Source organism: Lasiodiplodia theobromae, assembly GCF_012971845.1.
Source record: "Lasiodiplodia theobromae strain AM2As chromosome Unknown scaffold_70, whole genome shotgun sequence".
NCBI lineage: Eukaryota > Fungi > Ascomycota > Dothideomycetes > Botryosphaeriales > Botryosphaeriaceae > Lasiodiplodia > Lasiodiplodia theobromae.
The window spans coordinates 65,291-86,490 of NW_023336553.1; the positions used below are offsets into that span (position 1 = coordinate 65,291).

General features: G+C 53.8%; 5 protein-coding genes across 5 annotated transcripts; 1 reads left to right on the forward strand and 4 right to left on the reverse strand.

The window, feature by feature from the left end:
* Positions 1-2,325: 2,325 nt before the first annotated feature.
* LTHEOB_12681 (Tat pathway signal sequence protein) lies at positions 2,326-5,935 on the forward strand (the record flags this gene model as incomplete). The annotated part of the gene is made up of 3 exons (XM_035509575.1): positions 2,326-2,435; positions 2,573-4,888; positions 4,942-5,935. The coding sequence occupies 3 exons, from the start codon at positions 2,326-2,328 to the stop codon at positions 5,933-5,935; spliced, it is 3,420 nt and encodes a 1,139-aa protein (XP_035363950.1).
* Positions 5,936-7,814: 1,879 nt separating this feature from the next.
* LTHEOB_12682 (uncharacterized protein) lies at positions 7,815-8,640 on the reverse strand (the record flags this gene model as incomplete). Its single annotated transcript, XM_035509576.1, has 2 exons — positions 7,815-7,992; positions 8,108-8,640. 2 exons carry the CDS (start codon positions 8,638-8,640, stop codon positions 7,815-7,817), a joined length of 711 nt encoding a protein of 236 aa, XP_035363951.1.
* Positions 8,641-9,444: 804 nt separating this feature from the next.
* LTHEOB_12683 (Carrier protein) lies at positions 9,445-10,963 on the reverse strand (the record flags this gene model as incomplete). The annotated part of the gene is made up of 6 exons (XM_035509577.1): positions 9,445-9,630; positions 9,685-10,308; positions 10,422-10,498; positions 10,623-10,644; positions 10,826-10,843; positions 10,928-10,963. The coding sequence occupies 6 exons, from the start codon at positions 10,961-10,963 to the stop codon at positions 9,445-9,447; spliced, it is 963 nt and encodes a 320-aa protein (XP_035363952.1).
* A 1,453-nt stretch (positions 10,964-12,416) lies between these two features.
* LTHEOB_12684 (Exo-beta-protein) lies at positions 12,417-15,395 on the reverse strand (the record flags this gene model as incomplete). Its single annotated transcript, XM_035509578.1, has 6 exons — positions 12,417-13,658; positions 13,709-13,936; positions 13,983-14,011; positions 14,073-14,215; positions 14,310-15,065; positions 15,388-15,395. 6 exons carry the CDS (start codon positions 15,393-15,395, stop codon positions 12,417-12,419), a joined length of 2,406 nt encoding a protein of 801 aa, XP_035363953.1.
* Positions 15,396-17,442: 2,047 nt separating this feature from the next.
* LTHEOB_12685 (Ankyrin repeat domain-containing protein 50) lies at positions 17,443-20,648 on the reverse strand (the record flags this gene model as incomplete). Its single annotated transcript, XM_035509579.1, has 4 exons — positions 17,443-18,880; positions 18,940-19,705; positions 19,758-19,799; positions 19,859-20,648. The coding sequence occupies 4 exons, from the start codon at positions 20,646-20,648 to the stop codon at positions 17,443-17,445; spliced, it is 3,036 nt and encodes a 1,011-aa protein (XP_035363954.1).
* Positions 20,649-21,200: the final 552 nt, after the last annotated feature.

The window sequence follows — 21,200 nt, forward strand, 5'->3', positions numbered from 1 at the left end:
CATGCATTTGCGACCAAGACCAGTCCGCGGGGTGCGACACAAAAAGCTCCACCAGATGCTCAGAATCAATCGATAAGGGAATGGAATTGCTTTTAATCCAAACATACAGTAAGCCAGATAAGGGAAAGGAAAGACAAGCCGCGTGTACATGATTACAAGCAAGCTTCAGGGAATTGTTGACCACATGCTTGAGAGCTATCGGCCGGGCGACAGCGCGCTGACCGGACCTCAGAGCTTTGGCTTCCTCTGTACACTTCCAGCGCTTCCAGATGGCCCATTGTCATGGTCGACGGGCTCTGTATCCACTGTCTCCACCTTCAGGCTGATCGGATCTCCCAGCATCGTCCTCCTGGCTGAGTTGCTGAGATGGAACCAAGGTGTCCCGCTTCCACGGGGCCCGAATTCTCGCCCGGTGGGCCAAGAGTTTGAGGTTTCGGCTTTGAGAGATACCGGGTCTCCCAGCTGAGACGGATTGCTGCCCTTTCCGTGCAGCTTCTCGGCGGCAAGCTGACGCAGAGGAGGCTGGGTCTGATGCTTCGAGAGAGGAGACGGAGGTGCCATTCTGCTGATGAAGAGGATTGATTAAGGTTGCTGATGGTTCACGTAGAGTGAAGGAGCTGCAAAGCGTCTAATGCGGGGGCAGGGGGATTTTCAAATACATCGAGGATTTAGCTTTCGCCAACGAGACCGAGGTTCTGGATCAATCATGGATCGATGACGTTGTGGACGTATACAGCGCAAGCTAGACACGTGAAAAGGACTCGAGCGCGCTGAAAGCTTGACATAGAACAGACCATATCGATGGCCTCATTCAGTGAGTCCAAGAGGCATATTGGGCTTTTGTCTGCACGATTGCCGTCCGATCCGCAATCTGAAGACCAGGGACATACAAGCTCATAGCAGACAAACAAGGCGGGTAGTAGACAGGCCAGTAATCCGGAAGACATGATTGTAGGTCGCTTCGCGTCAGTCCCACCCACCAAGACTGCCAGTCCGAAGATTTCCCCAGCTCGGGAGTGTGATCTTCTTGCTCTGTTGTCAAACCGCACCTGCCCCACTTGTTATATGGTGGTCCGAGCGCCTTACACGTGATGAACCATCTAGCGCGTTTGCTTCGTGACACGCGCACCCGCGACCAAAACTCCACACCCAACAGTGTGCCTGCATCCCACGACGCTTGCGCTGTGGCCTGCATCGCTTGAAGCCCAGCGCTTGCATCAGACCAAGCTTTCGAAGGATTAAAGCCGGCAAGGGTGCCAGCCCTCTCCGCTTGGGCCGATCCACGCGTGTTCTCCACCTTACCGGCTGTGGAATGCGCCACAAGTAACATTGTTCAACGACACACAAAACCGTCATTGTCTGCCAGTCGCTCGGCCAACGTCGCTGAGTCATCTCGCAACACCTGTGATTGGCTGGTGAAGTCAACATGGACCTCACACCATCGGCTTACGATGCGTTTCGCGAGCTCGCCAAGGCCGTCAAGCCCGACGAAGTCATAAAGCGACGAGATATTGGGTGGCTGTCCTATTCCAAGACCGAAACCCTTCGGAAGCTACCGAGCAGAGTGATTTCCTATGGATCAAGGGAAATGGCAAGACGACAATCGAGGCTATCCACAAAGTGTACCGCACCAGGTACGAAAATGAGCCCGACGATTTCGAGCTGCACCTTGGACCGATGGTAACAAAAAAGACGGACAAACTGACCGACCTCAACAAATAGTGAGTACTAAACAAAATTTCACTGTCGAGACATGAATAACCGTTTATGGCAGCGAGGACAAGATAGTCGTCTTGATACCCGTGCGCCCCTCGTCCGCTTCTGCCGCCCGGGCACCTGCTGATGTCACGAGCACTCCGGCGGTTGGCCAAGTCAAGGCTGAGCCGAGGACGACTGCCACTCCGCCACCGTTGCCACACTCGCCGCCCGTCTCGGCCAGGACTCAATCGGTGCAGGCCACTACCTCTGCTACCCCGTTGGCTTCAACAGGTTCTCATCAACAACCAACAGCATCTGCACCACCTGCCTCGGCTAGGACTGAACGGTTGCAACACACTACCGCTGCTACTACTCCGCCGACTTTGACAGGTTCTCGTCAACGGCCAGCAGCGTCAGCGCCACCGCTTACCAACGCTGGTTATGTACTTCCAGCTTACCGGTTCAGCCACCCGCCTGTGTCAAGTGCATCCCCAGCTACTGCCGCCAATCGTCATGACTGGCCTCCACGCCCGCATGTTCCGTCGTCTTCTGCATCTGCGAATTTTGGCGTGCCATGGACTCCTCCGGTTCCCTAGCAGCAACCTCAGCCGAACCATCCCTCACCATATGCTACCTTCAGCAGCGCCGAGGCTTATCGTGCTACTCAGAACCACCAACATCTGCGGTCTCAGTATAGCTCTGCTGGCCCTGCCGGCTCTGCTGGCCCTGCCGGATGCGTAAATTATCTAAGCCTACTTGGACAACCAGCTCAGAATGCTGCGAGTCCATTTCATTTTGCTCATCCCCAGTTGCCCGCACTAAACCCCAGCGTGTCACCGTCACCGTCACCTACATTGAGTGGGTCTGTTATCAGTCAGCAGGAGGACCACGACCACCCTAACCCGTCGGATGATGTCGATGCTGCACCGCAGAATCCCTTCCTACAACAATTGTCATCTGAGACGAATCCTGAGACATTGGAGAAGGGCGTCGAGAAAGCTATGGAGTTGCTCGAGATGCTCCAGACATCCATGGATAGTGGCCAAGCCAGGAGTCGTGACGCGGCACAGTGGCTACAACAGATCGCGGACCTGAAGAAGGAAGCTGTCCGTAGTCGTACAGTCATTGGTGTCGTCGGAAATACCGGTGCCGGTAAAAGCAGCGTCATCAACGCCCTACTTGATGAGGAGCGTCTCGTTCCTACCAACTGCATGCGTGCTTGTACAGCTGTAGTCACAGAGCTCTCCTGGAACGATAGCAACGACGAAGGAAAACGGTACCGGGCGGATGTCGAATTCATCAGCCCCGACGACTGGTACAAAGAGCTCAAGACCCTCTTTGATGATATCTTGGACGGCGGTGGCAATATATCTAAGGAGGCCACTAGTAACCCGGACAGTGAGGCTGGTATAGCTCTTGCAAAGATTCGTGCTGTCTATCCGAGCAGGACGAGGGAACAGCTTGCGAGTGGTGGACTTGAGGGTTTGAAGCGCGATGCGAAAGTGAACAACATCCTCGGAACCGTGAAGCACATCGCCGACAGTGAGAACTGCAACTTCTACAAGAAGCTCCAAACTTACGTGGACAGTCAGGAGAAGAACACGGGAAAAGAGAAGAAGGACAAGAAGGCTGATACGAAGACCATGGAGTACTGGCCTCTCATCAAGGTTGTCAAGATCTACACTAAGGCGCAAGCGTTATCGACCGGTGCTGTCCTTGTTGATCTTCCCGGAGTTCACGACTCAAATGCAGCACGTGCTGCTGTCGCCGATGGATACATGAAGAAATGCACAGGTCTTTGGATAGTGGCACCGATAACACGCGCTGTCGATGACAAGGCAGCCAAATCGCTACTCGGTGACTCCTTCAAGCGACAGCTCAAACTGGACGGGACTTACGGAAACGTAACCTTCATTTGCTCCAAGACGGACGACATCTCTAACCAGGAAGCTGTACAAAGTCTCGACCTGAGCGAGACCGCTGAAGAGTCCTGGCAAGAGGCGGACCGATTGAGGAACCAAGTCAAAGCGCTCAAAGACCAGTTGAAAGAGCATGCCGATGCCAAAGAAACTTACCTCGGCGTCATAGACGAGTGTGATGATCAACTCGAAACCTGGGAGAAGCTGAAAGATGACCTGCAAGATGGCACGACGGTTTATGCGCCGACCAAGAAACGGAAGAGATCATCAGCCAAGTCCCGTCCGCAGAAAAGGCAGCGCCGCACTACCGGCTCGGACGACGATTCTGCTGACGAAGTCTCTGATGCGTCTGAAGCGTCGGACGCTGAGGTTGACAGCGAGGATGATCGAGAGGATCGACTCCCACTAACTAGTGAGGAAATCGATTCAAAGGTCCAGGAGCTTCGATCCCAGAAAAGGAATGCCAAGGCTGAGCGAGAATCAATAGACGCACAGCAGAAAGCACTCAGGAGAGAGATCAAGGCTCTTAATGAGAGGATTGCGGCTATTGACCACGAGATCAACTCTCTGTGCATCAGAGGCAGAAACGACTACTCTCGAGGAGCAATCCAGCAGGACTTCGCAGCTGGAATCAAGGAGCTAGACCAAGAGACCGCGCAGGAAGAAGACGAGGAGAACTTCGACCCCAACAAGGAGATCCGTGACTACGACGAAGTTGCCCGCTCGCTTCCGGTCTTCTGCATAAGCGCGAGAGCCTTCCAGAAACTCAGCGGTCGGTTCAAGAGGGACAAGGATGTGTCCGGATTCAGCAATGCCGACGAAACGGAGTTGTCACAGCTTCAAGCACACTGCAAAAAGCTTACCGAATCCGGTCGTGCCGCAGCCGGTCGTAGATATCTTAACAATGTTTCTCAGCTCCTCAATTCTCTGTCCATGTGGGCATTCAACACCAGAACCACCTCTCAACTTACTGCCTCACAGCGGCAGAAAGAAGCTCAATTTCTACAGACCAAGTTGAGGGAGGCCGATCATGAGCTTTGTAGAGTTGTCAATGAGACACTCTCTGGTTTGTCTGAAGCTCTTACTGAGAACATTTACGACAAATATGACCGAGCTATTGCAAACGCTTCTGATGCTAGCATTTCGACAGCCGAAGGATGGGGCAAGCCTCGGAACCAGGGTGGGCTTCACTTTGGAACATACCGCGCAACTACTAGGCGGAACGGTGTATTCTCAGGAGCTTCTGGTCCTCGCGATTTCAACGGCGAACTGTAAGTTGCTCTAGTTCCATAAAGTCGAGTCAAGTTTGCTGACCTTTCCCCAGCGCTGAGCCAATGATAAAGCAAATTGCTACGGGCTGGGAACGGGCGTTCCAACGTGCTCTTCCTGCGCAGCTGGACAAGTTCAAGACCAACACGTTGGAGGTCTTGACCAAGTTCCATAACACCGTAACCAAGCGAGCCAGCGACTTGGGTGTCAGTCCGGCTATCGTTGCAGGACTCAGTAGGCAGCTCAACAACACCCAACCTTTCCTCACAGCACAGATTGAGGCGATCAAGACGATGATGACAGAGGCTCAGAGGGAGGTGAACAGAGAGTTCACACCCGTCATTGCTGCTGCGATGGAGCATGCGTACGAGTTATGCAACGGAGAGCGTGGGGGCGGATGCTACATGAGGATGAAAGGACACATGTCTTCGCATGTGTCTCAGAACCGTACAACGATGTTCCAGGACGCATGTGATGCTGTCAGGGATCGGCTGACCCAGCTGACAGGAGTAATAAAGCAGGAACTAGCTAAGCGTGCTCATACCGTCCATTCAAACGCCCAAAGGGATTATGTCATGGTTCTTGGCAACATTGGAACAGTCGAGGCTCCGCCACCGGGCGAACTTAAGCTCAAGAGCGAAGTTGCAGATATCCTGGAGCGCGGTGAAGAGGATTTCCGTCGTCTTGTTGAGGGTGTGGAGGAGGACGCTGGTGACGGACCCGACCAGGACGTAGCTCTTGATAGTCAACCTGTCAAGAGTGAGATGGACGATACGAGCCAAGCGATGCAGGAGCAGACAGAAGCAGCGTCTACCGCACGGGTTCCGGAGAGCGAAAATCAGGTGTACGAGGATCGGGTGAACGAAAGTCCAAGCCGTGGTTTGAACACCCCAGCGCACCGCAATACGAATGACGTTCTGACGAGGACCGGATCTGAAGAGAAGGAGAACTCCGAGATTCGTTCCCACAAAGCTGGCACCCAGACACTGAGCTCTAACACTGCCACTGCAGAGACTGCTGTCCTCCAGTCTCTCAGCGACAACATTTGAATTGGGCTGTATCACCGCAGGAAAGGTGCCGGCGCATTGGGCTGTGGCTCAGTTTTTTCGAATCACACGTGCGAAGTTTCACGAGGCATATACACCAAGAACCGCCTCTCCTCTTGCTGGGTTTTTCTTTTCGAGTCGAGAAGTTCCGAGTCGCATTGACTTCTCTCGGATTCTTGCTTTCTTGATTGTGCAGATCGCACCTCCCAGCTTTGTAAGCACTTTGCTTCGAACTACGCAACCAACGGTCAACAAACCCTCGTAAAGAACTTTTGCTTGGCGCGACCGGCAATACTGGGTGTCCTCCAGCGGTGGTTCTGTGGCGTTTTGGCGGCTGAAAATCATGGATTTTCTCGGTGGATATTAACGGATGGAATGGGCAAAATGGGCGGCTTCTTTTGATCTCTTCTTTTTGCTTTTGAACCTTGCTTTCGCTACTGCTCGGCGGATTATCAACTGACTGAGGTGGTGTAATTATTCTTTCCGGTTCTTTCTTTGCTATTGAGGTTGCTGTAGAGGGCGATGAGCACCATGAACGATTTTCTTCCTGAGCTACGATGAAGATCCGGTGTTGAATTTCCTCCGCATCTGATGTTCCTATGAAATCATAATGCGATTGGTACCACAATCGATACCGGAGAAAGGTCCGATCGACAAGAATAGAAAGCGTCAAAAAGCGGAGGCAGGATCCGGACGAATCAAGGTGAGGAGCGGCCATAGGGCCGCCCGGGACTGTGGTGTGATAGAATGTGCACAAGGGCGATCCGCCAAGTCCCTCCTCGACTCTGCTCTTTTCTTCCCTCCGATGTAACCTGACAGATTACGCGGACAGCTCGAAGCGGTAGTAAGCCTCTTCGTGTTTGCAAGTTCGAACGAAGCGGAGTTGTATTCCGCGCTCGACACGGCCTATCATGTTCGACTTACTCTCTCTTCCCCCAACCCCCCTTTTGCATCTTCATTTCGCGACGTCGGCATGTACATCCGATTCGCTCGGCGGCTTCTTGGCTTAGGGAGCCCGCTCACTCGCTTTTACTACTCCGTGCAAGACGAAAGGCGGGAATGACTCGTGATATCCGGAGGGAAATTCGGTAGCTCTCCAGGGCATCCGTTGGCGGATTATATTACCGCGGCCTGATTATTCTGTGCTGCACGTACGTGCAGTACACCAGGAGCAAATCTTCCACGACTGAGCTTATGGAGATGGGAGTGAGTTCTGCGAGTCGATGACTTCGTGATAGATTGGACGGCCCGTAGGCTGTTGCTATGCTCCATTCTGGCGGTGACGACAATGGTATGCTTAGTGATGCGGGAGAGGATCAAAAAAATCCTCACCTTTGGGGACACGGGAAGGATCAAGATGTGGAAGCAATAAAAGTTTCCTGGCTGGTTAGAGCTGGGACCGAATCAGACGGCGGCGGTTGAGCATTAGCTCGTGACTTAGCCGGTTTTCTTGTTCCGCACGCCCGGTGCTGCGAGATCAGTTGGAAGCGGTTGTCGTGTTCCGCAGCTCCGTTTCGGCTTACTGGCTGCACTGCTGCAAGCTAAAAAGTCGCGATGTGATACCTCATGCATGGAAAAATGAGTAGCGATGCTACAGCTTGCCTCGACGAATATGCCGAGGAAGATCGATCGGCCTTGAGATTACCTGCAAAGATATCTCTCAAGAATTCATTGCTTCCGGTTCCTACTATTCATACACGAAAGCCTGTTGTCCAGTACAAAGTTGACCTAAAACGCCAATTCCCTTCCAAATGAGCCCCCAATCATCGTTTTCATTCCATCAATCGAGCCTCATGCTCTGTGTGTATCCCATCTCAAATAACCTTAAACCCAAGGAACTCTTCTTGCGTGTACCATTTCCGCATTTCCAAAACCAACCCTTCTATTTTCCTGCATTCCCAACCAACTTCCAAGCTTCCTGATCCGCCTTCTTCAACTGCTGGCCCACGCTGGCTGCGAAGCCCTTGACGGTTCCCCACATGCCACCTTCTTCTCTCTCCCTCGCTGCCGCATCCTCCATAGCCGCTCGCTGTGCCGCGGTTCCGTCAACGTATGGATTCCTAAAGGCAAAGAAGAATTCCGTGTTAGCATGATTGATCACCACTCATGATGAAAGAATCCAAGTAGCGAGAGAGAAAAAGAAAGAAAAGAAGAAAGAGAGAAAGCTTCACATACTGTACATAGCCTGGCGGGTGCTCCAACGACGCCGTACTCGACCCACGAGCCCTCGTCGCACCGCCTTCCACCGCACCGAAATTTATCGTCGTCGGGCCATTATTCGCGCTATGCTGAGGAATACCAGCGTCGGTCGAGCGTGTGGCAGCCGCGTTCGCGCCTGGTGCCGGTATGCCGAACTGCGGTGGCGGGCCGCCTAGCGTTGTCACCGTCTCCGTCACCGTCTTCGTGACCGTGCTATCATTGTTGCTGCTACCCGTGGGTGCGGGGACGGGCGCGGCGCCCGGCTGCGGCCGTGGCGGGGAAGAAGAGGCGGAGAATTGGGAGGTTGGAGGAGGAACAGGCGCGGCGCCTGGTTGCGGCGGTGGAGGCGCGGAAGGGTCGAAGGCGGCGGTGGTTGTGGCAGTGGTGCGGGTCGGTGCGGGTTGCTGGTGACCGTTTGCTGCAGCCGTTTGCGGTGTTACGCCTTCTGCCTTTGCGGCGGCGGCAGGCGGCTTGATCGGTGCGTCCGAGTAGATGGGGATTGGAGGCATGGTAGATGTTGTAGGTTGGGATGGTGGTGTGATGTTGAGAGCTGGAGGAGGTACTGAGTGAATTTATAGGACAAAGGAGGACGTTTTCTGCTTTTTGTACGTGCAGGACGCGCGGCAAGGATGCAAGGACAGATGTTTGGCGCAGCAGAACCGCAAGTTGAGCTCGTTGCCTTTACAAGCCTGATGACGTCACGTGAAGCTTTCCCTTAACGGGCCGCCGATCCTAGGGCCGCCGCATCTACCCCAGCACATCATAAAGGAGGCGCATGCAAGGAGAAGACCATTCAGGCAGCTCGACAATGGGATTGCGCAACTTACCGTGCCTCAACCACCCTGTCGGGTGGCGATGGAGTCATGATCCACGGTTGAGGCTCGAGACCCTGCTTATGGTTGGAATCTGGCTAGTTCAACACCTGCACATAGCATCGTGATAGTACGAGCATTGATGAAAAAGACAACTGAATTCTATGCCCATATTTTCTCCCGCTCCCAACCTCTGAACACCTCCTGCCGATGAGAATGCACTATCTAACGACGGAAGTGCTCAGGAACCAAATTGGAAATCAAAGAAAATCAGAGCAGGTCAAGCCAGCGAGATGCGCAAGGTACAAAGAAGAAAATTTGCCGGGTAAAGTACAAAATGCTTGAAAGCAGGGATATCAGAAACCGCTCCCAGCTTTGTTTTCTTTCGTGACCAGAACAAGCTCAGGCTTGATCTTACTCTATCCACTCCATCCTCCACGCCACGTCCCCTCCCCTGTATTACGGTATGCTTTTCTCGGTCGGAATCGAACGAGACGGCATTTAGCCGGAACCACCCTTGAACTTCTTGCCGAAGAGGATGAGCTGGACCTGGTCGTAGATGGACAGGACACCAGCGCCGGCAACACCACGGAGGATGTTGGCACCAGCACCCTTGAAGAGGGACTTGACGCCCTCCTTGGCGATGATCTGCTTGGCGGCATCGAGAGAAGACTTGTACTTGACGGCCTGCGAAGTTGGTTAGAATCAACGTTATCATCGTGGAGCGCTGTTGATACGTACCTCACCAGAAGTCATCATCATACGACGACGGACGGTGTCAAGAGGGTAGGAAGCGATACCGGCACCGGTGGTGACAGTCCAGCCGAGAAGGAAGGAAGCAAGGAAGTTACCCTCAAGAGGACCAACGAGGACGACGGGCTTGATCGAGTCGTACATGCCGAAGTACAGACCACGGTAGACGACGATACCAGCAACGGAGGGACCGAAACCACGGTAGAGACCGGCAATACCATCGGAAGCAAGAGTCTTCTTGTAGACGTCGACGAGACCGTTGAACTGGCGGTCACCACCGCCCTTGGCGGACTTGGCGTCGTTGGCAAGACGGGTACGGGCGTAGTCGAGAGAGTAGACGAAGAGGAGGGAAGTGGCACCAGCAGCACCACCGGAGGCAAGGTTACCCATCATCCACTTGGCGTAGCCATCACGATCCTTCTTGAAGGCGAACATCGACTTGTAGGTGTCACGGAAAGCGAAGTTCAGGGCCTGGGTAGGGAAGTAACGGATGACGTTGGCGGTGTTACCACGCCACAGGGAGACGACACCCTCAGAGGCGGTGGTACGGCGGAAGCAGTCCATGATGCCGTTGTACTTGCGGTCGAGACGACCGGCGCGAAGCATCTCATCCTATTGAAGAAGCAGATTAGCGTACGCTCGAGAGATGACGTCGGCGTAGCGGGAGTAGCTGAGAGCCAACGGCAAGGCGGCCGACGCAGGCCGTGACGACGGTTATGGCATACCTGGTTCTGGATGAGGAGCTTGACACGCTCGATGGGAGCGGCGGCGGTCTTCGAGACGGCGGCGGAAACACCACCCACTGTAGATAAGCAGTCAGTGACCGAGGTCTAAACGCAAAATTTGCAGCTTCCATCACGAATCCATCGCCAGTGCCAATGGCACCGGTAACGCATCTCAGATGGAAGCCCAATGGCGGGACGTACTCAAGAAGTCGACCACGAATCCCTGTTGTGATTGTGTTAGTAAGGTTTATCGAGGAGCCAACTCCGCAACAACTTGGACAGGTTGCAGCATCCGCAGCCCCGTCATCGCAAGCGGCTCAACAGCCGCTGCGAGCGGTGAGGCGGATGATACAGGCCCGTCCAAGGCGAGCGTTGATGCGAGGACTTCGTCGGTGATGACTTACGGGCATGCCGAAAACGCTCTGTTATCATGGTTAGCCGCAGCTCTTCTTCGGGTTTACAGGCGCGCATCGTCGACTTGCGACTGCGGAATCCGACGGACGTACCTTGTCAGCCTGAACAACTTCGCCGTCCTTAGCCATTGTGCCGGTTGATCAATGAAACCAATCGGAAAGGGATGAGGGGAGATGGATGGAGAAGAAGAGGTTCGAAAGGATTGAGAGCATAAATAAGGGCGGCGGTCGACGGCGAAAACTTCGCTTGAGTGCACTATTGCGCAAGCGGCTAGCGCGCCAAGATTCGGGTTTACACGGGTGCCCTCCAGCGTCGCAGCTGCCGGCCGTCCATCCACTCCAGCTGCTGCTGCCCCCGCCGACCCGCACGCCTCCTGGACCATGCTGGGGGCAGACGCCGATGCAACCCTCGCAATGCCGCTGCCAATTGGACTCGCCCAGGGCAGGGCTGCAGTCCAGAGCCGCGCAGCAGGGCGGCGCTGCCCCCACGCCCGCCAGAGTGCTTGCCGACCCTCCATCCAGCCCGCGTGTCCTTCCCGGATAAAACGCGCCCAAGCGCCTCGGCCCCGGTTTTCTCCCGCACCGCCCGCAATTCTCTGCGCCCGCCGCTAGACGCCAGACCCTCCCGAGGCACATGCGACGCTTGCAGAACCGCAGCCGCCAAAAATTTTCGAGGCCCTGGAATTCGTCCCGACGTCACTGCCTCACCGTATAGGGGCTGCTAGCGCGAGGCTGACGCCGTCAGCGACCATGGCGCTCAAGTCAGCCGCGGCGTGCTGCACCATGCGCCTGCACCCAACGCAGGGCACGCACGCGCTCCGCTGCCAGAAGTTGTGCGACCCCGACCCAAACATTACTCGAGATCTGGAAGCTTTCTGGATCTGAGTCTTTCCCCAGGCACGTCATCTGCCGTCCGCCCTATCGGTCTCGGGTCAGGAGACAAACCCATTTTTACATCACGTGCCCTCCTTCTAGATGCGTCTGGGGCAGAGCGTGGTGCCTCTAATGATCTACGTCTGAGCAGACAAGCTTTTAATCGAGGCGCTTAAAGGCAGCAGTCTGTGCCCTCTCCCGCCCGTGGTATGACTCCCGCCTATGCGGAGAACCTGGAGAGAGAACCCTGTCAGTCAGAAACGGTTCTCACCTGACCTAGGCAAGCCGTATCGTCTGACCACAAACCATACTTAAACTTCACTTCGTCTACTGGTGTGCCCGCAATGCAGCCCAGCAACTGCGCACCATAGACTACGCCGTGTCAGAACTGATGACCTATTTGCCAATTCGGGCAGCCCTCTTCCGTGTTCATCCAACCAACCGGGCTTCTCAGAGAATGACAGTGATGGGTCTCTTGGACTGTATGCTCCTGGAAACTCCGGTTCGCTGCCGAGGAGTGGCTTGCAGCTACGCAGTTAGACAACTTACCAGCGGAGACTAACCAGATTGTTGTTCTCTACACTTCGTCTTTCTCCACTTTTCGTTTCAAGACAGCGGTTGCAATTTGAGCGGTACGGTGGTGAAGGAGCAAAGCGTAGATCCGAATCGTTACTAATCCCAACAAAAATTTCACAACCGAAATATTGACTCAAGAGTTGTACAGGTAAGCAGCGACCACGCCACCCCAACCGCCTTCGTTTGTGCTCTGACCCGCAATGCTCCATCCGCCGCTGCTAACCATGTTCGTCACTTTATGCACATTAGTGCCGTACAGGTAGATCCCGCTCGAAGCGTTATCTATGTCAATCGCCTCCTGCTGACAGTCGAAGTCGCACTTCTCGCTTCCGTTTCCGCCGGTGTAAAAGGTCCAAAGGCAGCCCCCATACAAAAAAAGATTCTTGCTCTGCGCTATTCTTTCGAACAACGCCGCCCCGCAATATCCTCCACTTGACGCGCCGCACCGCGAAAAGTCCGGGTCACTAGGCTGTAAGTAGTCCGTCCACGGATACGGCGCAACGGTCCCGGAATTCACCCCCTGCCAATACGGCGTCTCCGACTGCTGCAATGCGGTGAAGACGTTGCGCGCGCCATTAAAGTTGTATTGGTAGAGCGTGTTGTGTTCCATCGACGTGCCAATCAGCCACGTCCCCTGTGTGGCCTCGACCAGCATCCCCCTGCCTGTGGCAATGTTCTGCGTGTACACATTGTCCAGGTCGTGGTCGGCCGTCCAGCCCCACATGTTCTCGACGTACGCGCTGGACGACGCCGTTAGGTGGATCAGGCCCCACGCGGCCCGGCACGGCGAACCGCTATCGCAGCTGGTCTGGACCGCAGACCCAGCGCCGCCGCCAACCCGCATGTGCGAATTGACCAGCGCGACGCTGCCGGGCTTGTCGCCTGCCATGTTCACTTCAACGAGCTTGCAGCCCGGCAACACCTCCCCCACCGTGAACATCATGTCGACAATCTGCGCCACGCCGACATCGCCCGGCGCCCCGATCTGAACCATCGGCATAGGGGCGCTGGGGTTGGAGAAGGTGGGTCCCTTGGCGCTGATAACGGAGGCATAGGCATCACCGTAGATGCGGGTGCCGCGAGGAACGAAGATTGTGTTGCGGACTACGTACGTTCCCGCGGGGATGTATATGACCTTGCACCCGGCATATTGCGCCAGGATCGCGTTGATTGAGTTCGTATCGTCGGCGTCGCCATCGCCGTAGACGGGATATTCAGGGACTGACTTGATGTTGAGGATCTGCGAGGCATCGTACTCGCGGAAGGTCGGTGGCCTCATTACGAAGTATTCTCTACGGCTGAGCAGAGCTGAAGTGCGAGGTGTGTGGATCATGGCGTTCTGCTGATGTGAGGGATGAGGGTTGCCCTGCGTGTACTGCTCACCCGTCAGCCAGGTCGTCCGCGGATGAGAATGAGTCCACTCACCATTTGACCACGAATCCAGGTAAATGGCACACTGCCTCTTACGACGATATCACCACTCAGAGTGACAGTATCGCCGTCGCTTCTGATGTTCTCGAGCACGAGCTGGTTGTAACCGTTCACGGACTGGTAGCTGGACACGAATGTGCCTGACCTGGCAGTGTAGCTGTCAATAACCGTCAGGCTGCCTGATGTCTGGCTGCCGTCGAGGCATATACCGACTCTAATGCACTTGAGGACTAGTCAGACATGTTCTAAATTTCAATGAAGCACTTACGCTGATATCCAGGAACACACAATCGAAACCTAGAGCATGATTGTCAGAACGGATCCAGTTCAAGACTTTTGGTATCTCTGGGCGACTTACAATCTACAATCGCTCCGATGCCACATCGATTAAACGTCACCGATTTGACCAACCACTGCTGTCCACTCAAATCCATCCCTACCGCGCCACCATTGAACGAAAGATCGTTCAATATGATATTGCTGTTGTAACCAAACTTTGTGCTTCACAAAAAGGCAAAGTCAGCTTAAGTTTCCTAACTTACCCATCCATACAAAGACACAGGGAAATGGTAGACAGAAAAAGAATACCACTTACCTCAACCCAACATGCTTCCCACCCTGCGGCATCTCGAACCTCACTCCCTTCAACTGCGTCCCCTGGCTCAGCGTCCAGTCCAACAGCACCAGCTTCTCCTCACTCGCATACGCCCTCGAATCCACAACCACGTCGCGCAGCCCGACGAAGAACCCATTCGTCCCCGGCAACCCCGGATCCTTGCCGTACAGGACGTACCCGTTGCCCGCAAAATCCGGCGAGACCTTGAGCACGGGCGGGCTCACGGCGTCGCCGACCAGCACCGTCCCGATCCACAGCTGCACGGGCCCGTCGAGCAGGTACGTCCCCGGCGGCAGGTAGACGACGGCCGGCGTCAGCGTGCTGCTGAAGGCGGCGCCGCGCGTGCTGGTGTTGCGCAGGTTCGGGTAGTAGTATGCCGTGCCGTCGTCGCCATTGAACGTCCCGCCGGCGTTGATGGCGGCTTGGATGGCGCCGGTGGAGGAGTGCGTGCCGCTCGGGTCGGCGCCGTAGTTGAGCACGTTGCGGTGCACCGGGTAGGTCGTGTTGAGCGGCGCGCCGAGGAAGGGCGTGGTGCCGTCGGGGGTGGAGGCGAGGAGGTCGGCGTACCACCAGGTTGAAGGGTAGGTGGGGCGCAGAGGGGTGCAGGTCCGAGGGTTGGGGGAGGAGGGGGGTTGGTCTTCGTAGTGGAGAGAGGCTGCCTTGGGTGGGTATTTTGGCCTGGAGTGTTTGGATGGGGTGGGAGATGATGGTCCTTCTTCGGTGGGGGCGGTGGATCTGAAGAGTATGAACGTTTAGACTTGTTAAGAATATACATAGAAGCTATGGAATGCATAACGAATGTGATCTTATGGGTATTGAAAATAGGTTTGTATTATGAGAATAGCGTTCGAGCATAGACGCAGCTATCATAAAATATGGGGACGTGACTTTCGACAAGAATAGAAATGGAAAGCATACATACATCCTAAAAAATGCTGAAAAAGGGTCAGACAAAGCAACAGTAGTATTACTCTCCCCCTGTCGACGAATTGTTTTCCCTGGAACAACGGCGGCGGTTATGGCGGACGGCACGAAAGCCAACAACAACACTGCGAACCCCCTCATAGCCGGTACGGACGAAGATCGAAGACCAAGCAGAGTGTGGTGGATATACCGCCGCAGAAATATGGATGGGTTTTGTCCGTGCGTAAGAATGCATCAACAACATATATGGGCGCCGCAGGGTTCCGGTTGCAGGCGACAACGATAGCCTGATTTTCCGGGTCATTTTTTGTTTCTCTTTTCCCTGGAATTGACAGGGGCCGTAGCTACCTAATGCGTTTGCTCAAAAGTCCACGTGGAGATACAAAGAGGTTGGAAGCGGAAGTGAGACAGTGCTACCCTTTTGAGCATCCCTTGTCTCGCTTAAGTGCATGCCTCGATTGGCCCGGTTGCCGTTCACCAACTGTTATCACGGGAGTGTGGGAGCACAGAAGGGATTGTAGATCTCTGCAGAGCCGCATCAGGTTGAGGAGGTCCTGGTCAGACGGCACTGCTTTGTTTCAACTTTTGGGTCTTTTGGCTGCTTCCATGCTCACCGCTTGAATGGCTCAAAGGGAACTCCTATGGCTTTCTCTTGATATTTCTAGCCAGAATGGCCCGTGTTTTCTAAGATTTTTACCGCGTGCGGAGCGTGGTTGCATTGTGTTGCCGCACAGAAAAGGCGGATATCGAAGCGATTGGGAGTGGCAAGAGTTTCAGTCAGCATTGGTCTTCTGTAGCACGCAACAATTTTTACTAGTAACCGTCACAATCTTTCATGTTCAAGACATACTGATGTGTCGAATCAGCTACCATAAGAAATCACACAGATCTCTTTGTAGCACATCTTTGGATGCCCCGCGGCACACTTTGCTCATGCGTGATCATCACAATGCTCCACAGACTCTGTGGCCGATCTGCTAAAGCAAGGGAAACCTGCGAAAGAAAATCATGATCATATCCTGATATCCTTGGCCAAAACCAAAAGTTCACTCGATCAGGTGCTAATTGGGTGATTCGCAGTATGTTGCCATCAAAAGCGCTCATGTAAAAATCCAGCTACCAGCGTGTTACTGGAGAAACCTCTGTCTGGCAACGAGTTCGGGAAAAATAACGTAGATATAAGAAATATGGTGATCTGCGCCCTGCACGATTCCTGGGAGAGGTTGGTTACCGTTTCGGGTAAGTCCTACAACTCGGCTTGGCTGATTTGAGCAATTCCGAAGGACAACGGCGAAGCGTCGGCAATCGCGGAGCCGACATCGAATACCCGGTGCTTTTCCCTGAACCAAAGCTCCATCGTAGTTTGTCCTTATGTTGATATCATGCAAAGGGAGCGTCGGCGGGATCTGTTGAAGCGATGAGACGGATTGCGGTGCTTTCTGGGCCCAATTGCGCTCTCGCGCCGCTTAACGGGGCGACAAGATACAGGAAGGTACTTCGTTGGCCGGGGTTGAATTCAATGGTAGGTAGAGAATGAATTAAAAAAAAGATGGCGAGGGTTGGGGGCAACCAGGAAGGCAGGCTGAATCCGCCCATCCAAAAGCAGCCTAGTGCGATCCTCGGTACTGCATCAACACCAACAGCCTCTTTTGCTACATTAGCGTTGAGTTGGACTCGAGTTGGTCCAGAACAGCCCACTCATCAATCCGGGTTTTGAGTGTCCTTCTTCAGCACTGGCTCGCTGGTTTATCTCCCCATTCTCTCCGGATCGCAGGAGATTCTCAAATCGCCTCCCTCGACGGGCAGCATAGTCCAAAGCAGTAAACGTTTTTTTGTCGGCGATATTCGTATCTACTCTCTCCAAGCCAAGACCAACGAGGAATTGTGCAGCGTCATAGTGCTCGTTCACCACAGCCCATATCAACGGCGTGAAACCATCGACATCAACCGCGTTCATATCGACACTTCCCGGCTCGAGATTCGCCAGCAGCCTGATGATTTCGACGTGGCCCTCTTTTGCTGCCCACAAGAGTGGAGTCATGTTTCGCCATCCCCGAGCGTCAAGGTCGACTCTGCCTGGTCCAAGTCCGATAAGCACTTTCACGGCAGTGTCGAGCCCATTTTCTGCGGCACAGGCAAGGGCTGTCTGGGTGAATTTTGGCGTGGATATGTTCACATCCACTCTCCATTATGGGTAGTTGACAAGCCTCCGAACCACGTCGCAGTGGTTGTGCATTACAGCTTCCTGCAGAGCGGTACGGCCTTCGCGATTGGTGTGGTTGGCATCCACCTGCTCAGGCCCAAGATCCATAAGCAAGCTCACCAGCTCCGTGTGCCCATTTCTGGCTGCCCAGATGAGCGGAGTATTGCCGAATTTGTCCTTGCTGTTAGGATCCACTCTCTGCCGCCCAAGGCTGAGAAGAAGCTCGGCTATCTTGACATGGCCATGCTGAACAGCATGCGCGAGTGGAGTTTGCTTGGTAAAGCCGTCCCTTGAGTCGATCTCTACACGCTCTGGCCCGAGGTTTATGAGCAGCTGAACAATTTCGTATGACCCATTCTGAGCGGCTACAGAAATTGGCGACTGTCGGCGGCAATGCTGTTTGGAATTCAGATCTATCGCTTCCGGTCCGAGATCGGTGAATAACTTCGTCACGGCATAATGTCCGTTGCTGACAGCTTGACCGAATGGAGTGCGGTGACCAAATCTGATTCCGGAGTTCAGCTCTACTCTCTCCGGTCCAAGTTCAAGCAGTAATTTGACCACGGCTTCATGTCCTTCGCTCGCTGCTAGTGCAAGGGGGGTCAAGCTGCTTTCCCCATCCGCAAAATCAACTTCGTTCTCACTGAAGCAGAGCATGTGCTGAAATATCTCTCCGAGTCCGAAGAAGGCCAGAGTGTGTGACCATAGCCAACGAGGAGAGCCCTGGCTGTATCCGGTCCAGTATCCCCTTGCACTCCTGGCTTGACTGGCTGCGAAGGTCAAATGCCGGTTTCGCAGAAAATTCTGGAGCAGCGTCATGTGGTTTTCCAGGAGGTCTTTTTCTAATTCCCGCGCGTGGTGCCCCCAGTTGCTGGCGGCGTATCGAAGAAACTTGTTCCTGCCGATCCTCTCTTCGAAATTCTTATCGTCAGGGGCCATGCCGGAGGCAAATTCTGCGAATGCAAGATACATGAGACAAGAAGCGGCCAGATCGAGTGGAGCAGAAACCATCCAGCTGAGTGTGTTACTATCAAAGTACTCTCCTGTCGTGTGATGAACGAGCTGGATGGTATTGCTCTCCCTGTTTATCGACACCAGTCCTGCGCAAAGCGAGACAATTTCGGCGCAGTCGGGAAAGTTCTTCGGGTTGATCTGACGGTCACCGTGCCGGATGGCAAGTGCATGCTGGATTTCTGTTGGGGACAAAGGTCTCTTGGCATTGCTGACCCAGCGGATGACTTTGTAGGCCCAATTGCGGTCTTCTTCTTCCTGGTCGCCGATTCTTGCAATTGCTGCATCATATGCTTGTGTCAAGGCTTTCAGACCTCCGGGGCCTCCTCTGAATTTTCCTAATGCTTCTTCAATATCTGCCTCTGTTCTCTTCGACTTTAATGAGTCAAAGTAGAGCTGCGCAAGGAGGAACCTGCAAGTTGATCGGTCAGAGTGTCTCCCAGCCTACATATATGATTTATCAACACGTACATGCCGTCAACAGCATCTGCAATATCTCTAACGACTTTCAGCTGTAGATCGATGTTCTTTTGGATCATCCTCGGCGCGTCTTTCCGGCTCTGCAGATATTTTATGACATCTTCCGTCCGGGCCGTGATTTTCAATGTCATGTCATTCTGAAATTCTTCAAGGATGATTGGGATGTCTCGTGAGGTGGCTAGAAAGCTGACTGGTGCTCGCTGCTGAAGGTGACGTATTGTGCCCACGAGTCCTCCGCGGATGTCGTCATCCCATTGCGGACATTCGTTCAATCCATCTACCACAACGAAGGTTCGGTCAAAGCTTTCTACTATAGATAAAAGTGCCTCGACGAGCTCCTCTCGGGTTGGTCTTCTTTTCCTTTCACACTTTTCATCCAAGCTCTTGATCGAGTGATGAAATTCGCCTGGCCTTTCGGCGAATTGCCTCAGCAATGCGGCGAGGAGATCGTTGGCTGTCTGCTTGCTTTTCATTTTGTAGTTGCAGTACAAGAATGCAACCATGACATTATCGTTTGCGTATCTGGAAGTTAAATGTTGAATTACGATGGACGACGTAATTGTCTTGCCTGCGCCAGGGATACCAGTGCAGAAGAGCGTTGGATTCTCATCATTAATCCAAGTTTGAAAGGTGGGATGCACCAGTATCCACTGGCCGGTCCCCTCGCACCATCTACTCAGGAAGTCGGCTTTCAAAGCGATGTAGCTAACTTCGCTCAGCCAGCTGAGAATTTCTGATTTGCGCTTTTGATGCAATTCTGGGTTGGGGATTAACCGAGCCCTTGAAATATACAAGGGGGCTTGATGTACCTTCCTGAAGTGGCCTTATGTTTTCACGGACATCTTCCATTACTAAACTCGGATGGAAAAGTGAGTAGCAGTTCCAGTTCATGCACCGTACGAAGACTAACCCATCTGTGCAGCCTGCACTACCTCTTTCGCCAACCGCTCATTTTCAACTTCAACCTCAGGGATATTGAGCAGAATTTCCTTGGCACATGCTGCGGCTGTAGCTGCAGCGTATCTCTGCCAAGCGTCGTTCTTGTGGGAATCTGCATAGTCGCATATTCCACGAATGACCAGACATGGGAAATCATTCATGAGGCCAGCCGCTTCCATCTCAAAGCAAATACAACCGCTCCCGAGACGATCCCGAATGGCAGGGGATTTGATGACCTGGTTTCCCGATGCGATGACACCACAGTGTAATACTGGATTCGTGGACCTGCGATCCGTTCGGACAACCTCTTTATCCTCATCACAATCATCGCAGGTCTCTTCGTCCTGAGGATGGTGGTATTCGGCTTCAAACAGCCGATCGAATTCTTGTCCCGGATACGCATACGAATGCGGTGCATTGCTGAGATTCAGCAGGATCTGATTCAGGATGTTGGGCATGTCGCTCTCCCCACTTTCGTGTAACTGCCGCAGAACTCCGACGGCATTGAGAAGAGTTCGCGGCGGGCCGTTCAGAAAGCCCGAAGGCTCGAAATCGCCGGTAGCATGCGCCTTGCCGAGATCATATTGTTTCACGCCACCGTGCGTGCCGCCAGGCTGGCTGACAACAACGTCGCCTAGTCGTATGTTGCGGAGGTCGCGATACCTGCTAGTCTTGCGGTCTTTCTTTATCCGAGGGATCCCGGCGCCGATGCCCACCATGAGACCTATTTTAATAGCCGGGAAGCTTGCGAGCATGTGCATTGCGGTTGTAGTGGCAGCGATCGTTCCGATGACGCCGGCGGGGAGAGATGCAATGACAACATTGTGGCCACGAATCCTGCCGAGAACGTACAAATTCTGATCTTGTAAATTCTGGGTTAGCGGTGCTCGTCCGTGAAAGTCATCCAGGGCGGCTTTTGCGGCCGCTGCTTCATGTGCGAGCGCTGCAATCCACCCAACCGTATAGCTCTCGTTTCTCAACGGACCGTTGCCCATGCTATCCACAGCGGAACTCATATTCAGCCTCGCCAGTTTTGATAACAGCGTTATCTGATTCTCGCCTTTTAGGGACTAGTTGAGGAAAGGAAATGGCAAAGTATACCTTTTCAGCTCTTGCGCGAATGGACGTGATTAAAACTAAGAGAGGAAACGGCTGGCTCACTCGAATTTAAACCTAGCCCCATAGTCTTTATTAAGCGCAGCCTTGCGAGGTCTACAAGTCAACAGGGGGAATTTTAAGTTGCATACTTCCAATCCTATGGAGTACTGCAAGATATGTAGATTTAGTATAAAATCGACTAAATAGCCTTAGGA